At 51.6% G+C, this 8863-nt stretch overlaps 1 protein-coding gene across 1 annotated transcript; it reads left to right on the top strand.

Moving 5' to 3' along the window:
- The first annotated feature begins 1315 nt into the window (after positions 1 to 1315).
- Positions 1316 to 8254, top strand: LOC149337277 (uncharacterized). The gene is made up of 2 exons (XM_089554370.1): positions 1316 to 2138; positions 8229 to 8254. The coding sequence occupies exons 1-2, from the start codon at positions 1316 to 1318 to the stop codon at positions 8252 to 8254; spliced, it is 849 nt and encodes a 282-aa protein (XP_089410496.1).
- Positions 8255 to 8863: the final 609 nt, after the last annotated feature.

Below are 8863 nucleotides of genomic sequence, written 5' to 3'. Positions count from 1 at the left end.
TGTATGATGATATCGTTGATGCAGAATTTTCATTTCCGTCCGCACTATTGCGCAAGTAATTACCAGGTGAAAGCTAGGGTATTCACGGCACGACAGTCAACATGTCATTTATTCACCGGCTGCCCGTGCAGCCGTTGAACCAGCGTAGCCAATCGCGCTGGTACGACGTGAGCTTGAGTGACAGAATGAAGCAGCAGGAAAGATTTTTTTGTAGTCTGCTTGGCCTTTGGAAGCTATTATCGTAGATGAAGTGATCTAACCTTACAGGCTCGATCAAAGCCTTGAAGCTGAAACCTGATTTCATGGTAGTTTTCATGGTCATGCACCACTATATAGGCGACTAAAAAAAAATAAAGTACGTAGAAAATTAAAGCAGCATAGAAGGCAATTTGGCATGGCAGGATTTGCGTTCATATACGTGGTTTAAAGAGTTTTTTTGTATGATTGTAAATTGTGGCGTTTATCGTCCCGGAGAGACTCAGTGGCTTTGAGAGACGCGTAGCAGTGGTGGCGGATACAATTAGACCCCCTGTGATTAATTACGTGCGCAGACATCGCTCAGAAAACGAGCGCTTTTTTACTTCACCTCCATCGATGTACGGTCGATGCGTCCTCGATGTAACCCGTGACCAGTCAACAGCAGAACGCAGAACCCACTCGGCTACAACGGAGCGCCACTTCTTAGGCGTTCCGCGAGTTTCTTTACCTGGTCATCGCCAATAAGGCTCCTCATCGCTGCCTCCATAGCGTGAAAGAACGATTGTATTATCGCAAGATGCATCAATATCTTCTTCTGCGCTAGTCGGTAATTCATCCACAAACAGTACGCCGCCCCAAAAAAAGAGCGACGAAGAAACAGAAGATAGGAGCAGTGTTGAAAATAATGTCTGCTTTATTGGAGCAAACAGACCGGAACCTGTACAAGGTAAGAACATCACTTGAAAAAAAATGCGGGAACGCAAAATCCGACCGCTCATCCGCCAACAGCAAGAAAAATGACGTGGTTGTGGCGTTATCGATCCTCGTGTGATATTATCTATCGTAGCAAGTGCACGTGTACTCTTGTGATGCTCGGCGCATGCGTGACGTACTCAGTGTCTGTATATATACTTGTCAGGTTGCAATAAACGAGGCTTTCCTTTGGGCGTGGGCCTGGGGGCCACGCACTAGTCTTCATCGATGTGTCGTCCTGCGAAACACCACATGGTGTCAGAAGTGGTTGTCCAGGTTATACGGGACCCACGGCAGACGTAAGGTTACCGCCTGTGGCCGGCCGCCAGCAGCATCGTATACCAGCCGGATAACAGCCCAGAAAATGGAAGAAACGAAGGTTTCGTCTCAGCCTTTTTTGGTGCAGCCGCCAGAGAGCTTCAACTTCGACAAGACGTCCGAGTGGCCTGGGTGGATACAAGAATTCGATGACTACCGATTCGCCTCAGGACTTAATGAGCGAACTCAAGAGGCTCAGGTGCGTACGTTGCTGTACACGATGGGACGACAGGCACGCAACATTTTCAAGACTTTCAACTTGTCCGAGGAAGACTCGAAGAAATACGACGTGGTGAAGACACAGTTCGACACCCATTTTGTCGCCACAAGGAACTTAGTCTACGAAAGTGCGTGCTTCCATCGCCGCCACCAAGAACCAGGCGAGTCTGTAGATCAGTATGTTACAGAGTTACATACGCTGGCCTATAGATGCGACTACGGGGAGATGAAAGAGCGGATGATTCTCGACCGGTTTGTAGTTGGACTACGGGACGCAAAGTTGTTGGAAGCTCTTCAAATGGATGCGGCGCTGACTCTAAAAAGTGCTCTCACCAAGGCACGCCTGAAAGAAGCTTTGCAGCGACAGCAGCAGGATCTTCGGAGCGTTGTGGACCGCGAAGAGCATGAGTTCCTGAGGAGGGCTGAAGTCGACACTGTTCATAGGCGGACATCGAACCAGAGACGTCCAGATCACCAGACGTGTACCGCTTGCGGTAGGGGCCCTCATTCGAGGTCGTCGTGCCCTGCCAGAGGAGCACTGTGCTACGTGTGCCAGCGCCGGGGACATTTGGGAGCTGTCTGCTCACGGGCACACAGGACCACGGAACCCGAAGCATGGCTTTCAGAGGTAGGCATCTGCAGTCCTCGGGGTGAGCAACCGAACATGAACTGTGTGACATTTTCCGTGGGAGATTTGGCTGTGTCATCTGCAAAGGCTCGCTTTGTTCAGATTGGTATTAATGGTGCAGTTGTTTCGGCGAAAGTTGACACGGGAGCTGAGGTAAATGTTGTCCCAGGGTCGTTTCCAGCGCTGCCGAAGGTACTACAGCCTACTGATGTTATTCTGATGGGACCAGGCGGTGACAAGTTGAACTTGAAGGGAAAGTTTACTGCCGACATTCTGTGGAAGCGTGCTTCGGTTAGACAGGATGTGTTCGTGGTCGATTCGGTGAGCAATGCGATTCTTGGCTTACCCGCAATAGAAGCCCTGGGAATAGTTAAATTTGTGGACGAAGCATCAGTTCATCAGGTAGTGCAGACGCGATTTGGTTCCTTGTTCCGCGGTCTGGGGACCATGAAAGGCGAATACTGTATTCGTCTTAAACCAGATGCCGTGCCCTATGCCATTCACACTGCTCGTCGCATACCCATCCCGCTGCGAGACGGCGTAAAACAAGAGCTGGAAGAGATGGAAAATAATGGGGTCATTCGCAAAGTTCAAGGGCCTACGGAGTGGTGTGCTGGCATAGTGCCCGTCTTGAAGCCGTCAGGACAAGTGCGAATATGCGTTGACCTTACTCAACTGAACAAATCAGTGCAACGCGAACGGTTTGTGCTTCCAACTGTCGATGAGACACTCGGGTTGCTCAGCGGTGCCGTCAAGTTTTCCAAACTCGACGCAAACTCTGGTTTCCATCAAGTGAGGTTAGCAAAAGAATGGCAGCCGCTAACAACCATCATTACTCCGTTTGGCCGTTATTGCTTTGAGCGGCTACCATTTGGCATAACTTCGGCTCCGGAGTATTTCCAAAACCAAATGTGCAGGATTCTTGAGGGAATTCCGGGCGTCGTGAACTTAATGGACGATGTCCTTGTCTTTGGCTCTACTCAGAAGGAACACGACGAACGGTTGTTTCGTACCTTGGAACGCTTGACCGAAAACGGTGTGACCCTGTGAGGATCTGTGAGATTGCAGGTCTTATTTTAAACAAACACAAAAGTAGAAACAATAAACGAGGCGGCTTTTATCGGAAAGGAAACCAATTTCAATATGAGCGAGAAAAAAGGAAAGGAACAAGAGAGCAAGGCAGCAACACACGGGAAAAACACACGGGGGAACAGAACAAAGTGCTTACGAAAAATGCAGAAAAAAGAAAGTCAAAGAGGAAAGTCACACTACTTGTCTTATTCGAGCAACGAGCGGGGAGGACTGGCTGGGTGTCGGGCAGTCAGGGAGTCTCTGGGTGTTCCAATGTCGATGCAACGCTACCGCAGCGTCGGCGTCTGTGGGCTCCCAGCACGGTAACCAGGTCTGGCATCCCGGAAAAGTCACGTAGGCGCCAGAAGCGGCCTGTGTGGAGCAGCTGACGGATGGACGGAGAAGAGTGGCGCCTGGGCCTGGTGGTTGAGGTCTCGACGATGGATGTCCAGGTCTGGTGGCCCGGACGTCTGCGGCTGAGGCCCAAGCCCGGAACTCGGGGAGCCAGCAGAACTCGTCCACGTCCGTCGTCCACCGCGCTCTTCTCTTCTCTCCCACGTAATCCTCTTCGACCTCTCCCGGCGTACCCCTCCGCACGCGCTCCTCGTGCTTTGTCTTCTCCTCACGAACGCCGCTGGGTGGCGCTATCTCCTTACAGAAGGCCCCCTCTTCGGAAGTTTTTTCCAAGGGAAAGAACTCAACTTCAGGAGAGCGACACCTGACGCGTTCGACGATCGCAACACAGAACACCGCACCACAGCGCGCACACTACACGCCACACATAATACGATGATCGTCAATGCTCGAAGCGTCCACAGACATTCGCACACACAGCACAGAGAGTATATGAAATGTCAACGTAAAGCGTTCATAGAGGGCGAAGAAACACGGAAGGGAACAAAAGTAGATAGCCGACACTCAAAAACAAACATGAACAAACACAGACAATGCCAACAAGAACGGGTGTGGGCTACATTCTTCCGTATTCCATTCTTCACATCAAACCACTTCACCGTCGCGAGAACTCTTTCAACTAGTACTTCCGTTTTCCTTTGTGAAACCGGTTTCTCCAGACCGACCTCGGTCTCCACCATGGTTTTAAATATCCCCGTCCTACGATGTTATACACTCTGTGCCGGCCGTTGTCCGCCGGCACCGATGGAACAACGGCGTCATTTACTTTGTTCTCCCTTTCCTTTGACACAGTCGGTTGACACTTCGCACACGATCTGACATAACTCTTAATGTCAGCCTGTACACCGGGCCAATAAAACTCACTGAGCACCCTTGCTATTGTTTTCCGTATTCCTTGATGGCCGGATAATGCACTCTTATGCGCCAGCTTAAGGACTTGCGTGCGTAAGCCCTTCGGTACCACCGCTTGCTCAACGACTTGGCCGGGACACACTTGGTATGTTCGGAAAAGAACACCGTCATCTGTGTCAAAAGAGTGGGCGGTCTGTCCCTTGCCACGAAATATTTGCCCCAACTTCCTGCGACACACCTCTAAGGTCGGGTCTTCTTCCTGTTTGTGGCGAAACTCCGGCCGTGACAAGTGGAGTATGTTCAGAGTGGGGCTTTTACTACTCTCTGAAACCTTTGCTGTCATCGTGAGGGAAGGAACATCGACCGAACTCGTCATGGCAAGGGAAACTGCCTGATCAGTTAGAACTGGCGGGTCGACAGAGAATGGAGGTTTAGCCCCGGGGACATTGCCTATTATAATGTCGTACAAGGGTGTAGACAAGCAGCGCGCGATGGCCTTACCCGAGAAGTATGGAGAAGAAATCACCACCTCCGCTTCCGGAACTTCTACACGGGTCCCATTGGCCAAGAATAATGTAGCCTTTTTCCCTGTTAGTGCCGCTGGCGGTACAAGAGACTCACGCACAACAATACCGGTGCTGCCCGTATCCCGTAATACCGAACCAGGCTGGCCGAACTCCTCACCGTGCCCCACGGGCATAGCAGTTTCCACCGGGTTGGAAGGACAGACCATCTCCCCCAACCGGCCCTCTACGCGCGTTACCTCTGCAGGGTTATCGGGATGTGAATATCGAGGTGTCATGCAACAGGAGGACTCCTCACGATCTCCTGGTCTCTTAGCTTTGCATGACTGGGCATCATGTCCTACCTCGCGGCACCAGGTGCAATACAATTGCTTCGGCTTTGTCCGACAATCCGACGCCTTGTGCCCAGTCTTGTCACAAAGAAAACACCGAAGGCGGGATTGTGAACATGAAACCTCGTCCTTGGCTTTAACTATCGTGTGCTCCCCCTCCTCTTTAAAGAACAACAAGTTATTTTGCCGCTGTGCTTCGAGAAAATGATCGGCAGCCTCCGCCAGCTTGGAAACTGTCTTACCCTCCCGCTCACGTAAGAACAGGGCTAAACGAGAATGACAGTTGTTCAGAAATTGCTCGCTCACGACCATCTCGCGAACCACCTCAAAAGTGCGGCCTTCTCCCCGCATCTCGACCCAACGGTCAAAGAAACTAAACAACCTGGCAGCATATTGCGAGGCCGTTTCTCCATCCTGGGGCTTGCTCTGGCGAAACTTCTCTCGGTACCCTTCCGCGGTGAACCTAAACCTCTGAAGCAAAGCAAGCTTCGCTTTGTCATAATCCACGGAATCCTCAGGCGAGAGCCGACCGAAGACCCTAAGTGCTTCGCCGCCAAGGCACAAGCTCAACGCCGTTGCCCACTTTTCTTTTGGCCAGCCCTGCCCCGTGGCCACATGCTCAAACCTCTTTAAGTAGGCATCGAGGTCATCCCGCGCCTCATTGAACTGTGGTATGAGGCTGTGCGGGTTAATGGAGCTGGTCGATGAGACGCTACGCTCTCCACGGTCACTCGGAGGATTTGCGCCATCCTCCTTGAGCCTTATTTGTAGCTGCAAGTTCTGCGCCTCTAACTCCAAACGTTCTTTCGCAGCTTCACGCCCCGTCTCCAAATTCCGTGCCTCTAACTCCAAATTCCGTGCCTCTAACTCCAGCTTCTGCTTCGCAGCTTCACGCTCAGCGGCTCTCTCTTCCCGTCCCTTACGAAGCTCGTCCTCCACCCACGCTCGTAACTCCGCGCCGCACAAGCCCATGCGCTCGCCTAAAGCAACCAAATCTGAAGCGCTCATATTGTTCCTAAATTAACACAACAGGCAAATAAATAAAAACCGACCTCGTCCTGTCGTAGTGGACGCCAAATTTGTGAGGATCTGTGAGAATGCAGGTCTTATTTTAAACAAACACAAAAGTACAAACAATAAACGAGGCGGCTTTTATCGGAAAGGAAACCAATTTCAATATGAGCGAGAAAAAAGGAAAGGAACAAGAGAGCAAGGCAGCAACACACGGGAAAAATACACGGGGGAACAGAACAAAGTGCTTACGAAAAATGCAGAAAAAAGAAAGTCAAAGAGGAAAGTCACACTACTTGTCTTATTCGAGCAACGAGCGGGGAGGACTGGCTGGGTGTCGGTCAGTCAGGGAGTCTCTGGGTGTTCCAATGTCGATGCAACGCTACCGCAGCGTCGGCGTCTGTGGGCTCCCAGCACGGTTCCCAGGTCTGGTATCCCGGAAAAGTCACGTAGGCGCCAGAAGCGGCCTGTGTGGAGCAGCTGACGGATGGACGGAGAAGAGTGGCGCCTGGGCCTGGTGGTTGAGGTCTCGCCGATGGATGTCCAGGTCTGGTGGCCCGGACGTCTGCGGCTGAGGCTCAAGCCCGGAACTCGGGGAGCCAGCAGAACTCGTCCACGTCCGTCGTCCACCGCGCTCTTCTCTTTTCTCCCACGTAATCCTCTTCGACCTCTCCCGGCGTACCCCTCCGCACGCGCTCCTCGTGCTTTGTCTTCTTCTCCTCACGAACGCCGCTGGGTGGCGCTATCTCCTTACAGACCCTAAACAAAGAAAAGTGTCAGTTCAGTGTAAAAGAGCTTTGTTTTCTTGGCTGCCGCGTGAGCCAAGAGGGCATACGCCCGGACCCAGCGAAGGTTCGCGCAATTGCAGATCTAAAGCCGCCATCGAACGCTGCAGAAATGCGCAGGTTTTTAGGTCTTGCTAATCATTGTTCACGATTCATTCCAGACTTGGCTGAGCGAACGACGTCTTTGCGTCAACTGTTGCAAAAGAACACTGAGTGGGTCTGGGTAGCGCCTCAGCAGATAGCTTTTGATAGCGTGAAGAGTGCTATCTGCTCAGATAGGTGTATGGCTAAGTTTGATGCACAACGTCCAACGATTATTTCTGCAGATGCTTCCTCGTACGGCCTAGGAGCAGTTTTACTGCAAGTACAACCGAATAAAGAAAAGCGGCCAGTTGTTTTCGTCTCAAGGTCATTGACACCAACTGAGATGCGCTATGCGCAAATTGAGAAGGAGACTTTAGCTATAACATGGGCCGCAGAACGTCTCGAAAGCTATGTGCGTGGACTGCACATTATTGTAGAAACAGACCACAAACCGTTCGTTACTTTGCTAGGAAAGACTCCACTTGACCTGGTTCCGCCTCGCATTCAAAGGTTCAGAATGCGGCTAATGCGGTTCAGCTTTGAGGTGCAGTATGTCCCGGGCAAAAATCTCGAAATAGCTGATGCACTCTCCAGAGCACCAGTGGCAGGCCAAAAGACGAAGAACTTTCTTTCGGTCCAAGAAGTCAACTGTTACGTTGCCGGCGTGTAATCTGTGCTGAGCGAGTCGCAGCACTTCGGGCTAGTAGCCGAAGAACAGGCGAAGGACGAGACTTGTCGTACGTTGTGCCGCTACGTCCGTGAGGGGTGGCCTAGTCTACATTCGTTATCGGCCGTTTTGAGGCCCTATTGGCAGGATCGCGCCGTTCTGAGCATATGTAAAGGTGTCCTCATGCACGGCACTCGCATTGTAGTGCCACACTGCCTTAGAAGCAGAATGTTAAAACTGCTTCATGAGGGCCACCAGGGTGTTGTAAGGTGTAGAGCAAGGGCAAGGGAGTCCGTGTGGTGGCCAGGTTTAAGCGCTCAGCTTGCGGTATTCATTGCCGACTGCCGCACGTGTTCCCAATTTCGCTTCCAGCCGTGCGAGCCAATGATCCGGACTGAGACACCTTTTCGGCCATGGCAAAGGATGCCGCTGATATCTGCCATGTGAGAGGCTGTAACTACTTGGTCATAGTTGATTACTTATCTCGATTTCCAGAATTGTGTCCACTGACCTCTCTTAACAGCACAGAAGTTATTTATCATCTCAAGAAGGTGTTTTCTACCCACGGTATACCGGAAACGCTGGTAACCGATAACGGTGCTCAATTTGTCAGCCAGGAGTTCAGCCAGTTCGCGAACTGTTACGGATTCAAACGTGTGACGTGTAGCCCTAGGTACCAGCAGGCAAATGGAGAGGCAGAAAGAATGGTAAAAACTGTGAAAGAGCTGTTGCTAAAATCTAGTGACCTACATCTGGCTTTGTTAGCATACAGGGACACGCCGGGATCCCTAGGAAAAACGCCAGCAGAGCTACTCATGGGGCGGCGCCTTCGCACTACCTTGCCTCTCCACCCAAAGAAGCTGGCACCCAAGACCCCCAATCTCTCAGAAGCACGGGCAAAAGACGCAGCTTTCAGGGAGACTCAGCGGCAAAATTATGATCGCCGGCATGCTGCCCGACATAAGTTACCGTTGGTGCCAGGTGATTCTGTTTGGGTCAAGGACTAC

The sequence above is a fragment of the Amblyomma mixtum genome, chromosome 7 (genome assembly GCF_055824585.1).
Source record: "Amblyomma mixtum isolate Tamu chromosome 7, ASM5582458v1, whole genome shotgun sequence".
NCBI lineage: Eukaryota > Metazoa > Arthropoda > Arachnida > Ixodida > Ixodidae > Amblyomma > Amblyomma mixtum.
This window is presented reverse-complemented; position numbering and strand designations above follow the sequence as displayed.